Source organism: Moschus berezovskii, chromosome 12 (genome assembly GCF_049115385.1).
Source record: "Moschus berezovskii isolate FMDL1 chromosome 12, NW_MosBer_1.0, whole genome shotgun sequence".
Taxonomy (NCBI): domain Eukaryota; kingdom Metazoa; phylum Chordata; class Mammalia; order Artiodactyla; family Moschidae; genus Moschus; species Moschus berezovskii.
The window spans coordinates 1-20,762 of NC_142471.1; the positions used below are offsets into that span (position 1 = coordinate 1).

A 20,762-nucleotide genomic window follows, 5' to 3' on the forward strand; every position below is an offset into this window, starting at 1 on the left:
GGGGCACTTGGCCCTGAGCAGCGAAGGCGATGGGGGTTGGGGCGGGGGCGGCAGCCGCCGGGCTGGGGCGGGAGTGGAGGGTCCCAGGGTGGGATGGCGACGAGACATCCCACAGCCCACACCCCCACCCCACCCCACGCCCCTGTCCCGCACGCCCCGCTGGCCGCTCCGGGTCCCTGAAGCCCTGTGGGCCCCGGGCCGGGCCGGGCGGGTGCTGGCCGGGGGTGGGGGTGTGCGTGGGGGCGGGGCGGCCTCGGCCGGCCCGGAGTCCGGTCGCGGGGGGTGCGGCCCGCGTGCAGCGCGCGCTCGGTGGAGAGCTGTGAGCGGCTGGCCCCACCGGCGGGTCAGAGCGCAAGGCAGGCGCAGCGCAGGCTTCTTAGGGCGCCTGGCGGCAGCCGCCTCCGTCTACGGCCATACCACCCTGAACGCGCCCGATCTCGTCTGATCTCGGAAGCTAAGCAGGGTCGGGCCTGGTTAGTACTTGGATGGGAGACCGCCTGGGAATACCGGGTGCTGTAGGCTTTTTTTTCCTCCCCTCTCCTTCAGCCCCCGGGCCCCTCCCCCGCCCCCACCCCCGCAAGCCCCACCTGCCTCGGGCCCCTGGCATCCCACCGCGCTCAGAGCGGGTCGCATGCCTTCCAGCCCCTCCCCTCCCGGCCTGGGTGGCCGGCGCCCCGACTCCCGCTGCAGACCGGGATTGCCTCCGCGGGGCCGGCGAGCCCCTCCACATTCGCCTGCCAGGAAACCAGAAGACCCGTCGTGGGGGGTTGGGGGGCGCGGGCTCGGTCTGGGGCTCGTTGGCAGGCCTCAGGCAATCCCGGGCGCGGCCCCGCCCCAGCCCCAGCCCCAGCCCCAGCCCCAGCCCCACCCCCACCCCCACCCCCACCCCCCCAGCCCCATCCTCGCAGGCGACCGCGCGGACTCCCGCACGAGCGCTGGCGCGTGCGTCACACACACACACACCCACCCCCCCCACACACACACACACCCGCACCCACACGCAGACACACCCCGCCGCCTACACGGTTCAAGAGCCCGAAACCACAGGTAACGGAGCCGGACGGACAATGAGGGAGAGAGAGACAGCTAGAGGACCACACGGGCTTCCCAACCCCCGGCCCCCACACCCTCCCCCCTCCCTTCCGGGGATCCACCCGGGCCCCAGTCGACCCACCCCACCCTCGCCCACCGAACACTCACACACACCCTCTCCCACTCGCAACCTCTGGCCTGGGGGCGGGGGCTGGGTCTCGCCTTAGGTAGCCAAGGCCAAGGGGACCTCTGAGACCTAGGCTGCGAGGAAGTCTTGGGGACCCACGGGTGACCGCCAGCCCCAGGGCACCGCGTCCAGCCGGGGCCCGCCCCCTCCCTGGGGAAGCACTGCTTCCGCGCGGCCTCTCTCTGGGGTGTGTCAGGGTCTGGGCCAGGGTGTCTGTCTCGGGTCGGATGCCATCCTCTCTCCGCCAGGGTGTCTGTCTCCCGTCTTCCGCCTCTCTGTCCGTCGCTCCGTGGCTCCCTGTCACCGTTGGTGCCTCCCGGTGTGTGCCTGCGCGCGTGTCTGTCAGTCTGTCTGCATCTGCCTCTGGCCGTCTGGCGTCTGTCTCCTTAGCTCCGTCTCTCTTTCTCTGTCTCTCCTGACCCCGGCCTCCCGTCCCTAGCCTTCCTCTGGCGCCGGCCTCTCACGGGTGCTGTGGCTGTGGCTGTGGCTCTGGCTGAGGAACTTGCGCCGGCCGGCTGTCTCACTTGGCGTGGGTGCGTGCGAGGAGGGTCTGTGTGTCTGTCCGTGTGTCTGCCTGTGGCTCGTCTGCTCTCTCGGGAAGGTCGTGGTGGGCTTGGCGGGCGGCGGGTGCGGGGCGACGCGGGCCTGGGGAGGGCGAAGGGGCGGGGCTGAGGCGCTCCGGTCAAGCGCGCCGGGGGCTCCCGGTGGGGTTTGGCACGGGGCAGGTGCAGGGCAGGATGGGCGCTCAGGGCCACGGCTGGGCTGCGCGCCTAGGCCCGCAGGAGGCTCGGAGGACCTCGGGCCGCGGAGCCAGAGACCTCCGGGGCACTTGGCCCTGAGCAGCGAAGGCGATGGGGGTTGGGGCGGGGGCGGCAGCCGCCGGGCTGGGGCGGGAGTGGAGGGTCCCAGGGTGGGATGGCGACGAGACATCCCACAGCCCACACCCCCACCCCACCCCACGCCCCTGTCCCGCACGCCCCGCTGGCCGCTCCGGGTCCCTGAAGCCCTGTGGGCCCCCGGGCCGGGCCGGGCGGGTGCTGGCCGGGGGTGGGGGTGTGCGTGGGGGCGGGGCGGCCTCGGCCGGCCCGGAGTCCGGTCGCGGGGGGTGCGGCCCGCGTGCAGCGCGCGCTCGGTGGAGAGCTGTGAGCGGCTGGCCCCACCGGCGGGTCAGAGCGCAAGGCAGGCGCAGCGCAGGCTTCTTAGGGCGCCTGGCGGCAGCCGCCTCCGTCTACGGCCATACCACCCTGAACGCGCCCGATCTCGTCTGATCTCGGAAGCTAAGCAGGGTCGGGCCTGGTTAGTACTTGGATGGGAGACCGCCTGGGAATACCGGGTGCTGTAGGCTTTTTTTTCCTCCCCTCTCCTTCAGCCCCCGGGCCCCTCCCCCGCCCCCACCCCCGCAAGCCCCACCTGCCTCGGGCCCCTGGCATCCCACCGCGCTCAGAGCGGGTCGCATGCCTTCCAGCCCCTCCCCTCCCGGCCTGGGTGGCCGGCGCCCCGACTCCCGCTGCAGACCGGGATTGCCTCCGCGGGGCCGGCGAGCCCCTCCACATTCGCCTGCCAGGAAACCAGAAGACCCGTCGTGGGGGGTTGGGGGGCGCGGGCTCGGTCTGGGGCTCGTTGGCAGGCCTCAGGCAATCCCGGGCGCGGCCCCGCCCCAGCCCCAGCCCCAGCCCCAGCCCCAGCCCCACCCCCACCCCCACCCCCACCCCCCCAGCCCCATCCTCGCAGGCGACCGCGCGGACTCCCGCACGAGCGCTGGCGCGTGCGTCACACACACACACACCCACCCCCCCCCCCACACACACACACCCGCACCCACACGCAGACACACCCCGCCGCCTACACGGTTCAAGAGCCCGAAACCACAGGTAACGGAGCCGGACGGACAATGAGGGAGAGAGAGACAGCTAGAGGACCACACGGGCTTCCCAACCCCCGGCCCCCACACCCTCCCCCCTCCCTTCCGGGGATCCACCCGGGCCCCAGTCGACCCACCCCACCCTCGCCCACCGAACACTCACACACACCCTCTCCCACTCGCAACCTCTGGCCTGGGGGCGGGGGCTGGGTCTCGCCTTAGGTAGCCAAGGCCAAGGGGACCTCTGAGACCTAGGCTGCGAGGAAGTCTTGGGGACCCACGGGTGACCGCCAGCCCCAGGGCACCGCGTCCAGCCGGGGCCCGCCCCCTCCCCTGGGGAAGCACTGCTTCCGCGCGGCCTCTCTCTGGGGTGTGTCAGGGTCTGGGCCAGGGTGTCTGTCTCGGGTCGGATGCCATCCTCTCTCCGCCAGGGTGTCTGTCTCCCGTCTTCCGCCTCTCTGTCCGTCGCTCCGTGGCTCCCTGTCACCGTTGGTGCCTCCCGGTGTGTGCCTGCGCGCGTGTCTGTCAGTCTGTCTGCATCTGCCTCTGGCCGTCTGGCGTCTGTCTCCTTAGCTCCGTCTCTCTTTCTCTGTCTCTCCTGACCCCGGCCTCCCGTCCCTAGCCTTCCTCTGGCGCCGGCCTCTCACGGGTGCTGTGGCTGTGGCTGTGGCTCTGGCTGAGGAACTTGCGCCGGCCGGCTGTCTCACTTGGCGTGGGTGCGTGCGAGGAGGGTCTGTGTGTCTGTCCGTGTGTCTGCCTGTGGCTCGTCTGCTCTCTCGGGAAGGTCGTGGTGGGCTTGGCGGGCGGCGGGTGCGGGGCGACGCGGGCCTGGGGAGGGCGAAGGGGCGGGGCTGAGGCGCTCCGGTCAAGCGCGCCGGGGGCTCCCGGTGGGGTTTGGCACGGGGCAGGTGCAGGGCAGGATGGGCGCTCAGGGCCACGGCTGGGCTGCGCGCCTAGGCCCGCAGGAGGCTCGGAGGACCTCGGGCCGCGGAGCCAGAGACCTCCGGGGCACTTGGCCCTGAGCAGCGAAGGCGATGGGGGTTGGGGCGGGGGCGGCAGCCGCCGGGCTGGGGCGGGAGTGGAGGGTCCCAGGGTGGGATGGCGACGAGACATCCCACAGCCCACACCCCCACCCCACCCCACGCCCCTGTCCCGCACGCCCCGCTGGCCGCTCCGGGTCCCTGAAGCCCTGTGGGCCCCCGGGCCGGGCCGGGCGGGTGCTGGCCGGGGGTGGGGGTGTGCGTGGGGGCGGGGCGGCCTCGGCCGGCCCGGAGTCCGGTCGCGGGGGGTGCGGCCCGCGTGCAGCGCGCGCTCGGTGGAGAGCTGTGAGCGGCTGGCCCCACCGGCGGGTCAGAGCGCAAGGCAGGCGCAGCGCAGGCTTCTTAGGGCGCCTGGCGGCAGCCGCCTCCGTCTACGGCCATACCACCCTGAACGCGCCCGATCTCGTCTGATCTCGGAAGCTAAGCAGGGTCGGGCCTGGTTAGTACTTGGATGGGAGACCGCCTGGGAATACCGGGTGCTGTAGGCTTTTTTTTCCTCCCCTCTCCTTCAGCCCCCGGGCCCCTCCCCCGCCCCCACCCCCGCAAGCCCCACCTGCCTCGGGCCCCTGGCATCCCACCGCGCTCAGAGCGGGTCGCATGCCTTCCAGCCCCTCCCCTCCCGGCCTGGGTGGCCGGCGCCCCGACTCCCGCTGCAGACCGGGATTGCCTCCGCGGGGCCGGCGAGCCCCTCCACATTCGCCTTCCAGGAAACCAGAAGACCCGTCGTGGGGGGTTGGGGGGCGCGGGCTCGGTCTGGGGCTCGTTGGCAGGCCTCAGGCAATCCCGGGCGCGGCCCCGCCCCAGCCCCAGCCCCAGCCCCAGCCCCAGCCCCACCCCCACCCCCACCCCCACCCCCCCAGCCCTATCCTCGCAGGCGACCGCGCGGACTCCCGCACGAGCGCTGGCGCGTGCGTCACACACACACACACCCACCCCCCCCCCACACACACACACACCCGCACCCACACGCAGACACACCCCGCCGCCTACACGGTTCAAGAGCCCGAAACCACAGGTAACGGAGCCGGACGGACAATGAGGGAGAGAGAGACAGCTAGAGGACCACACGGGCTTCCCAACCCCCGGCCCCCACACCCTCCCCCCTCCCTTCCGGGGATCCACCCGGGCCCCAGTCGACCCACCCCACCCTCGCCCACCGAACACTCACACACACCCTCTCCCACTCGCAACCTCTGGCCTGGGGGCGGGGGCTGGGTCTCGCCTTAGGTAGCCAAGGCCAAGGGGACCTCTGAGACCTAGGCTGCGAGGAAGTCTTGGGGACCCACGGGTGACCGCCAGCCCCAGGGCACCGCGTCCAGCCGGGGCCCGCCCCCTCCCCTGGGGAAGCACTGCTTCCGCGCGGCCTCTCTCTGGGGTGTGTCAGGGTCTGGGCCAGGGTGTCTGTCTCGGGTCGGATGCCATCCTCTCTCCGCCAGGGTGTCTGTCTCCCGTCTTCCGCCTCTCTGTCCGTCGCTCCGTGGCTCCCTGTCACCGTTGGTGCCTCCCGGTGTGTGCCTGCGCGCGTGTCTGTCAGTCTGTCTGCATCTGCCTCTGGCCGTCTGGCGTCTGTCTCCTTAGCTCCGTCTCTCTTTCTCTGTCTCTCCTGACCCCGGCCTCCCGTCCCTAGCCTTCCTCTGGCGCCGGCCTCTCACGGGTGCTGTGGCTGTGGTTGTGGCTGTGGCTGTGGCTCTGGCTGAGGAACTTGCGCCGGCCGGCTGTCTCACTTGGCGTGGGTGCGTGCGAGGAGGGTCTGTGTGTCTGTCCGTGTGTCTGCCTGTGGCTCGTCTGCTCTCTCGGGAAGGTCGTGGTGGGCTTGGCGGGCGGCGGGTGCGGGGCGACGCGGGCCTGGGGAGGGCGAAGGGGCGGGGCTGAGGCGCTCCGGTCAAGCGCGCCGGGGGCTCCCGGTGGGGTTTGGCACGGGGCAGGTGCAGGGCAGGATGGGCGCTCAGGGCCACGGCTGGGCTGCGCGCCTAGGCCCGCAGGAGGCTCGGAGGACCTCGGGCCGCGGAGCCAGAGACCTCCGGGGCACTTGGCCCTGAGCAGCGAAGGCGATGGGGGTTGGGGCGGGGGCGGCAGCCGCCGGGCTGGGGCGGGAGTGGAGGGTCCCAGGGTGGGATGGCGACGAGACATCCCACAGCCCACACCCCCACCCCACCCCACGCCCCTGTCCCGCACGCCCCGCTGGCCGCTCCGGGTCCCTGAAGCCCTGTGGGCCCCCGGGCCGGGCCGGGCGGGTGCTGGCCGGGGGTGGGGGTGTGCGTGGGGGCGGGGCGGCCTCGGCCGGCCCGGAGTCCGGTCGCGGGGGGTGCGGCCCGCGTGCAGCGCGCGCTCGGTGGAGAGCTGTGAGCGGCTGGCCCCACCGGCGGGTCAGAGCGCAAGGCAGGCGCAGCGCAGGCTTCTTAGGGCGCCTGGCGGCAGCCGCCTCCGTCTACGGCCATACCACCCTGAACGCGCCCGATCTCGTCTGATCTCGGAAGCTAAGCAGGGTCGGGCCTGGTTAGTACTTGGATGGGAGACCGCCTGGGAATACCGGGTGCTGTAGGCTTTTTTTTTCCTCCCCTCTCCTTCAGCCCCCGGGCCCCTCCCCCGCCCCCACCCCCGCAAGCCCCACCTGCCTCGGGCCCCTGGCATCCCACCGCGCTCAGAGCGGGTCGCATGCCTTCCAGCCCCTCCCCTCCCGGCCTGGGTGGCCGGCGCCCCGACTCCCGCTGCAGACCGGGATTGCCTCCGCGGGGCCGGCGAGCCCCTCCACATTCGCCTTCCAGGAAACCAGAAGACCCGTCGTGGGGGGTTGGGGGGCGCGGGCTCGGTCTGGGGCTCGTTGGCAGGCCTCAGGCAATCCCGGGCGCGGCCCCGCCCCAGCCCCAGCCCCAGCCCCAGCCCCAGCCCCACCCCCACCCCCACCCCCACCCCCCCAGCCCCATCCTCGCAGGCGACCGCGCGGACTCCCGCACGAGCGCTGGCGCGTGCGTCACACACACACACACCCACCCCCCCCCACACACACACACACCCGCACCCACACGCAGACACACCCCGCCGCCTACACGGTTCAAGAGCCCGAAACCACAGGTAACGGAGCCGGACGGACAATGAGGGAGAGAGAGACAGCTAGAGGACCACACGGGCTTCCCAACCCCCGGCCCCCACACCCTCCCCCCTCCCTTCCGGGGATCCACCCGGGCCCCAGTCGACCCACCCCACCCTCGCCCACCGAACACTCACACACACCCTCTCCCACTCGCAACCTCTGGCCTGGGGGCGGGGGCTGGGTCTCGCCTTAGGTAGCCAAGGCCAAGGGGACCTCTGAGACCTAGGCTGCGAGGAAGTCTTGGGGACCCACGGGTGACCGCCAGCCCCAGGGCACCGCGTCCAGCCGGGGCCCGCCCCCTCCCCTGGGGAAGCACTGCTTCCGCGCGGCCTCTCTCTGGGGTGTGTCAGGGTCTGGGCCAGGGTGTCTGTCTCGGGTCGGATGCCATCCTCTCTCCGCCAAGGTGTCTGTCTCCCGTCTTCCGCCTCTCTGTCCGTCGCTCCGTGGCTCCCTGTCACCGTTGGTGCCTCCCGGTGTGTGCCTGCGCGCGTGTCTGTCAGTCTGTCTGCATCTGCCTCTGGCCGTCTGGCGTCTGTCTCCTTAGCTCCGTCTCTCTTTCTCTGTCTCTCCTGACCCCGGCCTCCCGTCCCTAGCCTTCCTCTGGCGCCGGCCTCTCACGGGTGCTGTGGCTGTGGTTGTGGCTGTGGCTGTGGCTCTGGCTGAGGAACTTGCGCCGGCCGGCTGTCTCACTTGGCGTGGGTGCGTGCGAGGAGGGTCTGTGTGTCTGTCCGTGTGTCTGCCTGTGGCTCGTCTGCTCTCTCGGGAAGGTCGTGGTGGGCTTGGCGGGCGGCGGGTGCGGGGCGACGCGGGCCTGGGGAGGGCGAAGGGGCGGGGCTGAGGCGCTCCGGTCAAGCGCGCCGGGGGCTCCCGGTGGGGTTTGGCACGGGGCAGGTGCAGGGCAGGATGGGCGCTCAGGGCCACGGCTGGGCTGCGCGCCTAGGCCCGCAGGAGGCTCGGAGGACCTCGGGCCGCGGAGCCAGAGACCTCCGGGGCACTTGGCCCTGAGCAGCGAAGGCGATGGGGGTTGGGGCGGGGGCGGCAGCCGCCGGGCTGGGGCGGGAGTGGAGGGTCCCAGGGTGGGATGGCGACGAGACATCCCACAGCCCACACCCCCACCCCACCCCACGCCCCTGTCCCGCACGCCCCGCTGGCCGCTCCGGGTCCCTGAAGCCCTGTGGGCCCCCGGGCCGGGCCGGGCGGGTGCTGGCCGGGGGTGGGGGTGTGCGTGGGGGCGGGGCGGCCTCGGCCGGCCCGGAGTCCGGTCGCGGGGGGTGCGGCCCGCGTGCAGCGCGCGCTCGGTGGAGAGCTGTGAGCGGCTGGCCCCACCGGCGGGTCAGAGCGCAAGGCAGGCGCAGCGCAGGCTTCTTAGGGCGCCTGGCGGCAGCCGCCTCCGTCTACGGCCATACCACCCTGAACGCGCCCGATCTCGTCTGATCTCGGAAGCTAAGCAGGGTCGGGCCTGGTTAGTACTTGGATGGGAGACCGCCTGGGAATACCGGGTGCTGTAGGCTTTTTTTTCCTCCCCTCTCCTTCAGCCCCCGGGCCCCTCCCCCGCCCCCACCCCCGCAAGCCCCACCTGCCTCGGGCCCCTGGCATCCCACCGCGCTCAGAGCGGGTCGCATGCCTTCCAGCCCCTCCCCTCCCGGCCTGGGTGGCCGGCGCCCCGACTCCCGCTGCAGACCGGGATTGCCTCCGCGGGGCCGGCGAGCCCCTCCACATTCGCCTTCCAGGAAACCAGAAGACCCGTCGTGGGGGGTTGGGGGGCGCGGGCTCGGTCTGGGGCTCGTTGGCAGGCCTCAGGCAATCCCGGGCGCGGCCCCGCCCCAGCCCCAGCCCCAGCCCCACCCCCACCCCCACCCCCCCAGCCCCATCCTCGCAGGCGACCGCGCGGACTCCCGCACGAGCGCTGGCGCGTGCGTCACACACACACACACCCACCCCCCCACACACACACACACCCGCACCCACACGCAGACACACCCCGCCGCCTACACGGTTCAAGAGCCCGAAACCACAGGTAACGGAGCCGGACGGACAATGAGGGAGAGAGAGACAGCTAGAGGACCACACGGGCTTCCCAACCCCCGGCCCCCACACCCTCCCCCCTCCCTTCCGGGGATCCACCCGGGCCCCAGTCGACCCACCCCACCCTCGCCCACCGAACACTCACACACACCCTCTCCCACTCGCAACCTCTGGCCTGGGGGCGGGGGCTGGGTCTCGCCTTAGGTAGCCAAGGCCAAGGGGACCTCTGAGACCTAGGCTGCGAGGAAGTCTTGGGGACCCACGGGTGACCGCCAGCCCCAGGGCACCGCGTCCAGCCGGGGCCCGCCCCCTCCCCTGGGGAAGCACTGCTTCCGCGCGGCCTCTCTCTGGGGTGTGTCAGGGTCTGGGCCAGGGTGTCTGTCTCGGGTCGGATGCCATCCTCTCTCCGCCAGGGTGTCTGTCTCCCGTCTTCCGCCTCTCTGTCCGTCGCTCCGTGGCTCCCTGTCACCGTTGGTGCCTCCCGGTGTGTGCCTGCGCGCGTGTCTGTCAGTCTGTCTGCATCTGCCTCTGGCCGTCTGGCGTCTGTCTCCTTAGCTCCGTCTCTCTTTCTCTGTCTCTCCTGACCCCGGCCTCCCGTCCCTAGCCTTCCTCTGGCGCCGGCCTCTCACGGGTGCTGTGGCTGTGGTTGTGGCTGTGGCTGTGGCTCTGGCTGAGGAACTTGCGCCGGCCGGCTGTCTCACTTGGCGTGGGTGCGTGCGAGGAGGGTCTGTGTGTCTGTCCGTGTGTCTGCCTGTGGCTCGTCTGCTCTCTCGGGAAGGTCGTGGTGGGCTTGGCGGGCGGCGGGTGCGGGGCGACGCGGGCCTGGGGAGGGCGAAGGGGCGGGGCTGAGGCGCTCCGGTCAAGCGCGCCGGGGGCTCCCGGTGGGGTTTGGCACGGGGCAGGTGCAGGGCAGGATGGGCGCTCAGGGCCACGGCTGGGCTGCGCGCCTAGGCCCGCAGGAGGCTCGGAGGACCTCGGGCCGCGGAGCCAGAGACCTCCGGGGCACTTGGCCCTGAGCAGCGAAGGCGATGGGGGTTGGGGCGGGGGCGGCAGCCGCCGGGCTGGGGCGGGAGTGGAGGGTCCCAGGGTGGGATGGCGACGAGACATCCCACAGCCCACACCCCCACCCCACCCCACGCCCCTGTCCCGCACGCCCCGCTGGCCGCTCCGGGTCCCTGAAGCCCTGTGGGCCCCCGGGCCGGGCCGGGCGGGTGCTGGCCGGGGGTGGGGGTGTGCGTGGGGGCGGGGCGGCCTCGGCCGGCCCGGAGTCCGGTCGCGGGGGGTGCGGCCCGCGTGCAGCGCGCGCTCGGTGGAGAGCTGTGAGCGGCTGGCCCCACCGGCGGGTCAGAGCGCAAGGCAGGCGCAGCGCAGGCTTCTTAGGGCGCCTGGCGGCAGCCGCCTCCGTCTACGGCCATACCACCCTGAACGCGCCCGATCTCGTCTGATCTCGGAAGCTAAGCAGGGTCGGGCCTGGTTAGTACTTGGATGGGAGACCGCCTGGGAATACCGGGTGCTGTAGGCTTTTTTTTCCTCCCCTCTCCTTCAGCCCCCGGGCCCCTCCCCCGCCCCCACCCCCGCAAGCCCCACCTGCCTCGGGCCCCTGGCATCCCACCGCGCTCAGAGCGGGTCGCATGCCTTCCAGCCCCTCCCCTCCCGGCCTGGGTGGCCGGCGCCCCGACTCCCGCTGCAGACCGGGATTGCCTCCGCGGGGCCGGCGAGCCCCTCCACATTCGCCTTCCAGGAAACCAGAAGACCCGTCGTGGGGGGTTGGGGGGCGCGGGCTCGGTCTGGGGCTCGTTGGCAGGCCTCAGGCAATCCCGGGCGCGGCCCCGCCCCAGCCCCAGCCCCAGCCCCAGCCCCAGCCCCACCCCCACCCCCACCCCCCCAGCCCCATCCTCGCAGGCGACCGCGCGGACTCCCGCACGAGCGCTGGCGCGTGCGTCACACACACACACACCCACCCCCCCCACACACACACACACCCGCACCCACACGCAGACACACCCCGCCGCCTACACGGTTCAAGAGCCCGAAACCACAGGTAACGGAGCCGGACGGACAATGAGGGAGAGAGAGACAGCTAGAGGACCACACGGGCTTCCCAACCCCCGGCCCCCACACCCTCCCCCCTCCCTTCCGGGGATCCACCCGGGCCCCAGTCGACCCACCCCACCCTCGCCCACCGAACACTCACACACACCCTCTCCCACTCGCAACCTCTGGCCTGGGGGCGGGGGCTGGGTCTCGCCTTAGGTAGCCAAGGCCAAGGGGACCTCTGAGACCTAGGCTGCGAGGAAGTCTTGGGGACCCACGGGTGACCGCCAGCCCCAGGGCGCCGCGTCCAGCCGGGGCCCGCCCCCTCCCCTGGGGAAGCACTGCTTCCGCGCGGCCTCTCTCTGGGGTGTGTCAGGGTCTGGGCCAGGGTGTCTGTCTCGGGTCGGATGCCATCCTCTCTCCGCCAGGGTGTCTGTCTCCCGTCTTCCGCCTCTCTGTCCGTCGCTCCGTGGCTCCCTGTCACCGTTGGTGCCTCCCGGTGTGTGCCTGCGCGCGTGTCTGTCAGTCTGTCTGCATCTGCCTCTGGCCGTCTGGCGTCTGTCTCCTTAGCTCCGTCTCTCTTTCTCTGTCTCTCCTGACCCCGGCCTCCCGTCCCTAGCCTTCCTCTGGCGCCGGCCTCTCACGGGTGCTGTGGCTGTGGTTGTGGCTGTGGCTGTGGCTCTGGCTGAGGAACTTGCGCCGGCCGGCTGTCTCACTTGGCGTGGGTGCGTGCGAGGAGGGTCTGTGTGTCTGTCCGTGTGTCTGCCTGTGGCTCGTCTGCTCTCTCGGGAAGGTCGTGGTGGGCTTGGCGGGCGGCGGGTGCGGGGCGACGCGGGCCTGGGGAGGGCGAAGGGGCGGGGCTGAGGCGCTCCGGTCAAGCGCGCCGGGGGCTCCCGGTGGGGTTTGGCACGGGGCAGGTGCAGGGCAGGATGGGCGCTCAGGGCCACGGCTGGGCTGCGCGCCTAGGCCCGCAGGAGGCTCGGAGGACCTCGGGCCGCGGAGCCAGAGACCTCCGGGGCACTTGGCCCTGAGCAGCGAAGGCGATGGGGGTTGGGGCGGGGGCGGCAGCCGCCGGGCTGGGGCGGGAGTGGAGGGTCCCAGGGTGGGATGGCGACGAGACATCCCACAGCCCACACCCCCACCCCACCCCACGCCCCTGTCCCGCACGCCCCGCTGGCCGCTCCGGGTCCCTGAAGCCCTGTGGGCCCCCGGGCCGGGCCGGGCGGGTGCTGGCCGGGGGTGGGGGTGTGCGTGGGGGCGGGGCGGCCTCGGCCGGCCCGGAGTCCGGTCGCGGGGGGTGCGGCCCGCGTGCAGCGCGCGCTCGGTGGAGAGCTGTGAGCGGCTGGCCCCACCGGCGGGTCAGAGCGCAAGGCAGGCGCAGCGCAGGCTTCTTAGGGCGCCTGGCGGCAGCCGCCTGCGTCTACGGCCATACCACCCTGAACGCGCCCGATCTCGTCTGATCTCGGAAGCTAAGCAGGGTCGGGCCTGGTTAGTACTTGGATGGGAGACCGCCTGGGAATACCGGGTGCTGTAGGCTTTTTTTTCCTCCCCTCTCCTTCAGCCCCCGGGCCCCTCCCCCGCCCCCACCCCCGCAAGCCCCACCTGCCTCGGGCCCCTGGCATCCCACCGCGCTCAGAGCGGGTCGCATGCCTTCCAGCCCCTCCCCTCCCGGCCTGGGTGGCCGGCGCCCCGACTCCCGCTGCAGACCGGGATTGCCTCCGCGGGGCCGGCGAGCCCCTCCACATTCGCCTTCCAGGAAACCAGAAGACCCGTCGTGGGGGGTTGGGGGGCGCGGGCTCGGTCTGGGGCTCGTTGGCAGGCCTCAGGCAATCCCGGGCGCGGCCCCGCCCCAGCCCCAGCCCCAGCCCCAGCCCCAGCCCCACCCCCACCCCCACCCCCACCCCCCCAGCCCCATCCTCGCAGGCGACCGCGCGGACTCCCGCACGAGCGCTGGCGCGTGCGTCACACACACACACCCACCCCCCCCCCACACACACACACCCGCACCCACACGCAGACACACCCTGCCGCCTACACGGTTCAAGAGCCCGAAACCACAGGTAACGGAGACGGACGGACAACGAGGGAGAGAGAGACAGCAAGAGGACCACACGGGCTTCCCAACCCCCGGCCCCCACACCCTCCCCCGTCCCTTCCGGGGATCCACCCGGGCCCCAGTCGACCCACCCCACCCTCGCCCACCGAACACTCATACACACCCTCTCCCACTCGCAACCTCTGGCCTTCGGGCGGGGGCTGTGTCTCGCCTTAGGTAGCCAATGTGAAGGGGACCTCTGAGACCTAGGCTGCGAGGAAGTTTGGGGTCTCATGTCTGTCTCCTCTGTGAGACTATAGGTGCCCTGGCAACAGCGCTACAATCTGTTCCTTCCGGTATTCTGGGGGCACCCCTCAATACAGCAGCATCACCCCGCGAACTCCTGCAGAGGAAGAGAGGACAAGCTAAGGAGGTCAGGCTGTGGCACGATGCCCTCATCATCCTTGGCCCTGCTCTGGGCCTCTCCAACCTCCTTCTGGAGTCCTGCCTGGACTTTCAGGGACACTGCAGCAGAAACCCAGCCAGCCTGTTGGGGTTGAATGCCCGGTCCCCCTGCTGCCCTTCTCCACCCCAGGCTTTCAGTTCTCAGCTCAGCCGGAGAGCAGAGCCTCCCGCCTCCTTCCCCAGGAAGCCCACCTGGTGGCACAGTGCTTCCGTGCCCCCAGTCCCAGGCAGATCATGATGGAAAAGGCCAGGGCAGCCAGGAGGGAGAAGAGGCCGAGGTACAGCAGGCCCTCGAGGCCGTCGTAGCAGATGCCGGCGAGGGCGTCCAGGTAGTCCTGGAGGAGGAAGAGGGACACGCAGCTGCAGGGGGAGAGCGGCAGTGCCGGGGGTCCCAGCTGGTCTCTGGAAGCCCCTCTCTCCCAGCCTGGGCTCCCCTCCCCCATCCCAGGCACAGTGTATACCCACGAAGGGCCCACGTTCGGGACCCCAACACAACGGGGCGCTTCTTGGTTCTCTCTCTACGCATTTGCTGAAAATACCGACTGTGTGCTGGGCTCGGAACAGGACAGATGACGAGCTTGCGGGTGGGGGAGTCAGACGGCAGAGGGCATTTAATCTGAGGCCAGGACAGCAGGGAAGCGGAGCGAGCCTGCAGCCTCTGAGGCAAAGGGGCCAGGCTCGGCGTGTTCAGGAAGGACGGAGAGGTCAGGTGAAGACACACAAGACGGCGCCAGGTCATGCTGGACCTCACAGTGCAGGCGAGGAGAAGCTTGAATATAACGCAAGGTGATGGGAAGGCATGGGTGGACTTGGGGACGGAACGCTGTGATCCAATCCGGTTTTTAAAAGGCTGCTCTGGCTGCCGTGTATGAAAGGTGGTGAGAGGGTGGGAGACAGTGGGGAGTGGTTAGGAGGCCACGGCTGTCACCCAGGGGAGCAGGGAGGTGCTTGGACCAAGGCGGGGGCTGTGGAGGGGACAGAAGTGGATGGAGCAGGGTGGATCCGAGGGTACAGTTGTGAGCACTCGCTGAGGGATGGGGAGTGGAGATGGGGGAGGAAGGAAGGGTACTGGGGCCACCCCCTGCTCTCAGCTCTCAAGTCAGGCTGCCGGGGTTGGAAACCCAAGGCCTCGACTCGACAGCTCTGGAATCTTCGGTAAGCTACTTCATAGATAAAAAGATATATACATCTGTCCATCTGTCTATCCATCCATCCATCCAAATTCACACACAAATTGCTACCTATAACATTTCTCATGAAATATCAGGTATTTCACCGTCTGACAGTGAGGACTAAACGACATATCGGATGTACAGTGCGCAGAACGAGGTGGAAGACAGGGACCCAGTAAATTGCAGCCGTGATCTTTATCATGACTGTTCGCGCGAAATCCACGTGGGATGTGAGAGCTTGTCCACATACACTGGCTTCCTGCTTTGGAGGCGAGGAGGGCTCACGTGCGCCCAGCATGCTCCCGGCATGGATGTCTGATACTGCAGATTCCTAGAGACGACCCTGGCAATGAGAGCGGTGTGTCCACTGGTGACTCAGGAACGGGATGGGCTGACCAGATGGCTGGGGGTCTGTGCGCCAGGGAACAGCCCTCCTCATGCAGCTCAGGGTGCCCCGAAACAGACCCAACTCTCCGTATCCCCACCCCCTGGTACCGTTCTCTGCGTCTCCCCGGCTCAGCCACTGGAGAGAATCTAGAAGCCAGACACTCTCCCACCCCATCCCCTGAGTCAGGCAATCACTCTCCCAGCCTCTGCTGGCTTCTCCCTGGGACGATGTGGCCTGCTGGGGTGAGCCCTCTCGCCCTCCGCCTGCCCCCCAGGGCCACCCCCCACCTTGTGCCACCCCCGGCAGTCCAACAAGACGGTCAGCTGGTGGAGGCCGGACTCGGATGAGTTGAGCAGGAGCTGGATTTCAAGCGGATCTTTCTGAAGCAGGAAGAGGCGGACATGCGGACAGACCGAGAGGCAGAGAGTGAGCGCGGGCAGCGGGGAGGTCTCAGGAGGAAACCGCATAAGGCAGCTTCGGCAGAGAGGCCTCTAAAGCCACAGGGAGGGGCTAGACGGCACAGGGAGGGGACCCGCTTTCCCTCCCCAGCCCGCCCCGAGGCCGCCTCACCTCTGCGGTGGGGAAGCGCGGCACGGCAAACAGCGGCACTCCTGCCACCTGGATCTGCATGGCGCTCAGCGAGCGCTGGAAGACGGCCAGGGCCTGGGGCCTGCGCCGGGAGAGACCGCAGCCCCACATGAGGTTTACTCCCAGGAGCCCCCTGCTGCCTGCTTCCCCTGCGGCCCCCCGATCGTCTGCAGCTGCAGTCACATCCCTGATCGGGGACGGCCCTTCCTGCTGGCAGGAGACTTTCCCTCAGCCCTCAGCCTTCCTGAGAGCTACACCGTCCACCTGCTTCCTGCTACTCGCAGAGTCCTGCTGGGACAGCCTGGTCGGGAAGCTTGTGAGAAATGTAGAATCTGGGGCCCGCCCCAGACTTAAGCACAACCTCTGCACGGAAACCAGCATCCAGGGTGATGGATGGGCATGCAAGCTGACCAAGAGCCCCCTGCAGAGGACCCCAAAGCAGCACGGAACTGCCAGGCACCTCCACCTTCCTGGTCAGTGCTGCGGCTGACCACTGGGGGGCGCTGGGGGCAGGGTTAGAGCTAGGCCGGGGAGCAGTACCTGCAGGAAGGGGCTGCTTGTGCTCTGACTGCAGTACAGGTAGTATCGGTCACCTCTGCAAGGCACAGACACTGGAGTCAGGCAGAAGCTCACACGTGACCCGTGCTCATCCATCCTCCGTGGCCAGACCCGTCCCCGAGCTCCCGAAGGAGGCAGCTTCTAAGACGCGGCCCTTAGTTCGGCGGGACCTGAAGGACAGTGATGGGGTGGCTCTGGGTGACTACAGGACTGACAGGGAAAGTAGGGCACCGTCTGGGGCCTCCCTGGTGGCTCAGACGGCAACGAATCCGCCTGCAGTGTGGGAGACCCCTGGGTGGGGAAGATGCCCCGGAGAAGGGAATGGCTACCCACTCCAGGATTCCTGCCTGGAGAATCCCATGGACAGAGGAGTCTGGTGGGCTACAGGCCACGGGGTCCCAAAGAGTCGGACATGACTGAGTGACTCACGCTTTCACTTTTTCTCAGGGGCACAGTCTGGCTGACCGCGGGCCTGGACCGAGCATCCCAGGGGGCTCTGACAACAGCAGCTGAGATCCTTACTGGGGCGGACCTGGCCCTCTGTGATGTTCAGGATGAAGGTGTCTGGAGATGCGCAGAAGTCACTGGTGCCCTGAGCCAGGGAGAAACAGGAGAGGTGGAGGAAAGTCACACACTCCCAGGAGCTCAAGCATGGGGACCCCACGGCTCAGACCCGGCTGGGGAAGAACTGTCAATGGCCAACCTCCCTAGGGTGGGTCCTGGCTTTGCCCCTGCCTGGCTCTCTTAACTTTAGAGACAAGGGCTTAGCCTGGGTCTCAGCGTCTTCATCAATCACACAGGAGATACGCCCTTCTCCTAATGAATCAATCCACGCAGCGTACTCAGAAAAGTGACGGGCAGACAGACAGCAGGCACTCTGTGCTGTTACCTTTGATTTCTGAATGCCTCTCCTGGGAGGGACGCAGGTGAGGGAAGGGGATGCTACGGGATACTTTCTGGAGTTATCTGCTCCACCACCTTGTCTGCCAGTTTCTCAAGCCCGCCCCCACTCCGGGGGGTGTCCATCTTTGAAGCTTGCGCCAGAATCTCTTCCTAAAGAGTTACAGAGGTGCTGAGTCCATCTCTGAGCTTTTGGGTCCGGGTCTTGTTGTGATAAGATGGGAGGTCAGGACGAGCACAGGGCTGAGAGGGGACGCAGGCTCCAGGCTCTGCTGTGGCCACGCTGGGGCACCACCAAGGGCCCACGGGGCCGAGTGGCAGAAGGTCTGGGCCCTGGAAGAGGTGGCTGCGAGGACGCCGCCCTCTGAGCCAGGCCCTCCGCAGATCTGGCCTGGGGGGTGCGGCGGGACACTGGGATGAGGGGCGCTCCCACCTTTCAGGTCACCCCATGACCCTCCTAGAAAGGGAATAAACGTGCAGGAAACCAATGGACCAGTGGGAAAGGTTGAAGGCAAAAGGAGAAGATGGCGGCAGAGGATGGGACGGTCAGATAGCATCACCGACTCAACAGACATGAACTTGGGCGAACTCCAGGAGATGGTGAGGGGCAGGGAGGCCTGGCGCGTCGCAGTCCGTGGGGTCGCAAAGAGTCGGACATGACTGAGCGACTAAACGACAAAAACAAACCGATGGACACTGACCACACACCTCCCAGGGGCCCACCGATCCGTCTTGCCCCATCACCAAGCCTTCGCGGAAAGTGCCGCTCTTCTGCCCATCCTACACAGGAGGAAATGCGGCCTGGGGAACTTCAGGAACGTTCCTGGGGGCCCCTGCTGAGCAGGGGGCATGCTCGGTGGCCAGAGCACCGGGGTGACCTGCCATCCTCTCCCAGAGGCCACTTCTCCCCGCTCCTTCTCCTTGGGCGCTGGCTTTCCTCTCTGCCGCACAGTCCGGACTGTACAGCGGGGTGGCCGAGCAGGCAGGCCTAGTTCCCCGGCTCCCACCTGCCTCCTCATCACGTTCTTTCTAAAAAAAATTCATTTGACTGTGCGGGGTCTCAGTTGCGGTTCACGGAATCTTTAGCTGGGGCTCGGGGACTCCAAGTTGCAGTGTGTGGGCTCTAGTTCCCTGACCAGGGATCAAACCCAGGTCCCCTGCACTGGGAGCTCGGAGTCTCAGCCACTGGACCACCAGGGAAGCCCCCCGGCACATTCTTGGGGGGCAGTGCTCCTTCCTGGAGACCCTTTCTGGGGGGACAGGAGAGGGAGGGGGTGAGGCCACAGTGGTGGCGCTCTTCCCCACAGCTCTAAAAAACAAAAACAAGAGCAGCCCCAGAAAAACAGGCTGGGCGGGCAGGGGCAGGGGCAGTGGCCGCACCAAAGTTCCCCACAACAGCCTCGGAGAGCCTGGCTCCTTCTGCCCCACTTCCTATTAAAATGCAGCAGGAGCTGCAGCCCCGTCAAAGGCCCATTCACTGCCTCACCCTCGCCCTCTCTCACACAAGGGCCTGATTAATCGAATTAGGGAGATGAATTTTCTCTGCAGCTCCCTGGCCACCCGGGGGCCCTCGGCTGGGAGCTGCAAACAGAAGCCTGGTGAGAGGGAGGAGAGCCCGCTGGGAAGGAGCCGGCTCCCGAAGGGGCGCCCGCGGTGGCCAGCTGGAAGCGCCCGGGGAGGGCCCGCCGTGTGCAAGCTTCCCTGGGCCCACTCTTGTCCCCGGAGAAGTGGGGCTGTCTGCCAGGCAGCTGTGCGTGTGGCCTCGGCCAGCAGCCACCCTCCCTGGACCCTGTTCAGCCCGCCTAGCTCCAGATGACGTCAGGATGCGTTTGACCGTGACCTGGGCCCTCCCAGTGGCTCAGACGGTAAAGAATCCACCTGCCATTCGGGAGAGCTGGATTCAATCCCTGGGTTGGGAAAAGCCCCTGGAGAAGGGAATGCTACCCACTCCAATATCCTGGCCTGGAGAATCCCATGGACGGAGGAACCTGGCGGGCTACAGTTGTCCACAGGGTTGCAAAGAGCCGGACATGACTGAGCGACTTTCACTTGGGCCCTCTTACTCTGCTCTTCCCTGTACCTGGAGGGGCCCCAGCCCTGGGGATGTAGGCTCCTGCCTGCCCAGGGCTCGCTCACTGTGTGATGTGGGGAGGGGGGACAAAGCAGCAGAGGCCCACCTCCTCCCTCTTCCGGACAAGCTCTGCCCAGAGCTACTCAGACAAGCAGCACCAGGGTCCATGCATTCTGGGGGCATCGTGGAGGCCAGAGTCACCAGCCGGCCCCATCACTGGGCCAGGCACGCGTTTGGGTAGAGGGCTTCCCGTGGGAGCCCAGCCTCCCCCCACCCCCCGCTTTTTTTCTCCCAGATCGAAAGGGCAGAATGGACGCAGGTCACAGGTTTGCTCTGTGGCCCTTAAGTCAGCTAAGGGGTTCTCTGAAATCCCCGTAAATCTGCCCCTCTGTCACAAACACACACACATACAGACACGCAGCCTGTACCACCATTGTGTCGATCCACATGGGGCTGTGATGATCTGCCTATGAGCTGAAACTTAAGAGGAAACGTCCCGTTCTTCTGATTCTTCCATCTCCAGGCACCCACACCCCCGAGAGCCACGGAGCCGAACGTCGAATGAATGAATGAACGCTGTGCACACAGCTCCTCTGGAGCGTTTGGTCCACCAGAGACCAAGCGTACCTGCCTAGCTGGCTTCCGCCCACACTCCAGACACCCTGTGTGTGTGTCTGTTTCTCTTTGTTCTTTTAACATTTCATGGTGCCACAACTGGAAACACACCACTGTGAACCGGACAGTGTGTGTGAGTCCAAGCGCAGGGGACGGGAGGCCACCTTCCACTTTCCGGACGCTGGGGAGGAGGGCCTGGGAGTGCGCGCTGAGGCCTGAGGGCGCTTCCAGGACGGGGTTGGAGCCCCACCCAGTCCCACCATCTGGAGTCAGCGCTTCACACCCAGAGGAGGCGCAGCCGCACAGGCCGTGGCGGGTGGGTAAAGGATCAGGCTTCAGCCCTCTTATCTTGGCTCTGCCCCCAAATGCCTCATGACCCTGGGGCAAGCCTCTTCCCTTCCCGGGGCCTGTGTCCCCATCAAAAGGGATGAGCCAAGCCCCTTTCGGACCCAGACTCTCGGATTCTTGGTTAGGGACTGAGACCAGAAGCTGGCCCTGCCCTGGGGACACTGGACGGGACACATCGACGCACCACCAGACCGAAGACCACCTGGGCGGACCAGCCGGCACCCCCACGGCTCTCAACTCACCACGGCTGTGAAAGCGTCAGCAGCCAGGGACGTCCAGCTGAGGAGCAGGGCCAGCACCCCGCAGCAGAGCATCCTAGAGGAGAAGCAGCCGCCGGTGGGGTCTCAGCAGA

General features: G+C 68.6%; 1 protein-coding gene, 1 long non-coding RNA gene, 7 other non-coding genes and 1 pseudogene across 9 annotated transcripts; 8 read left to right on the forward strand and 2 right to left on the reverse strand.

The window, feature by feature from the left end:
• The first annotated feature begins 403 nt into the window (after positions 1-403).
• On the forward strand, positions 404-522 carry LOC129556049 (5S ribosomal RNA). The gene has a single exon (XR_008685889.1). It is a non-coding gene; the product is annotated as a 5S ribosomal RNA (ribosomal RNA).
• Positions 523-2,445: 1,923 nt separating this feature from the next.
• LOC129536191 (5S ribosomal RNA) lies at positions 2,446-2,564 on the forward strand. Its single transcript, XR_008681773.1, has one exon. It is a non-coding gene; the product is annotated as a 5S ribosomal RNA (ribosomal RNA).
• A 1,925-nt stretch (positions 2,565-4,489) lies between these two features.
• On the forward strand, positions 4,490-4,608 carry LOC129556083 (5S ribosomal RNA). Its single transcript, XR_008685917.1, has one exon. It is a non-coding gene; the product is annotated as a 5S ribosomal RNA (ribosomal RNA).
• Positions 4,609-6,546: 1,938 nt separating this feature from the next.
• LOC129536091 (5S ribosomal RNA) lies at positions 6,547-6,665 on the forward strand. The gene has a single exon (XR_008681759.2). It is a non-coding gene; the product is annotated as a 5S ribosomal RNA (ribosomal RNA).
• Positions 6,666-8,603: 1,938 nt separating this feature from the next.
• LOC129536099 (5S ribosomal RNA) lies at positions 8,604-8,722 on the forward strand. The gene has a single exon (XR_008681760.2). It is a non-coding gene; the product is annotated as a 5S ribosomal RNA (ribosomal RNA).
• Positions 8,723-10,639: 1,917 nt separating this feature from the next.
• Positions 10,640-10,758, forward strand: LOC129536107 (5S ribosomal RNA). The gene has a single exon (XR_008681761.2). It is a non-coding gene; the product is annotated as a 5S ribosomal RNA (ribosomal RNA).
• A 109-nt stretch (positions 10,759-10,867) lies between these two features.
• On the forward strand, positions 10,868-12,665 carry LOC148775904 (uncharacterized; annotated as a pseudogene).
• A 23-nt stretch (positions 12,666-12,688) lies between these two features.
• LOC129536053 (5S ribosomal RNA) lies at positions 12,689-12,807 on the forward strand. The gene has a single exon (XR_016038840.1). It is a non-coding gene; the product is annotated as a 5S ribosomal RNA (ribosomal RNA).
• A 956-nt stretch (positions 12,808-13,763) lies between these two features.
• Positions 13,764-15,607, reverse strand: LOC148775905 (uncharacterized). Its single transcript, XR_016038711.1, has 2 exons — positions 15,193-15,607; positions 13,764-14,105 (listed from the first exon to the last, which is right to left on the reverse strand). It is a non-coding gene; the product is annotated as an uncharacterized LOC148775905 (long non-coding RNA).
• Positions 15,513-17,914, reverse strand: LOC129555918 (protein tweety homolog 2-like). Its single transcript, XM_088842466.1, has 4 exons — positions 16,906-17,914; positions 16,459-16,646; positions 15,901-15,993; positions 15,513-15,710 (listed from the first exon to the last, which is right to left on the reverse strand). The coding sequence occupies exons 2-4, from the start codon at positions 16,570-16,572 to the stop codon at positions 15,513-15,515; spliced, it is 405 nt and encodes a 134-aa protein (XP_088698592.1). The 5' UTR covers positions 16,573-16,646; positions 16,906-17,914.
• Between the last annotated feature and the right edge of the window lie 2,848 nt (positions 17,915-20,762).

Bases quoted from the DNA above. Each gene is read 5' to 3' on its own strand.
- LOC129555918 (XM_088842466.1), bottom strand. From the start codon at position 16,572: ATGGATGAGCACGGGTCACGTGTGAGCTTCTGCCTGACTCCAGTGTCT. The intron at 15,994-16,458 runs GTACTGCTCCCC...CGCAGGCCCCAG, and splicing joins CAAGCAGCCCCTTCCTGCAG to GCCCTGGCCGTCTTCCAGCG. The intron at 15,711-15,900 runs GTGAGGCGGCCT...TTCCTGCTTCAG, and splicing joins CGCGCTTCCCCACCGCAGAG to AAAGATCCGCTTGAAATCCA.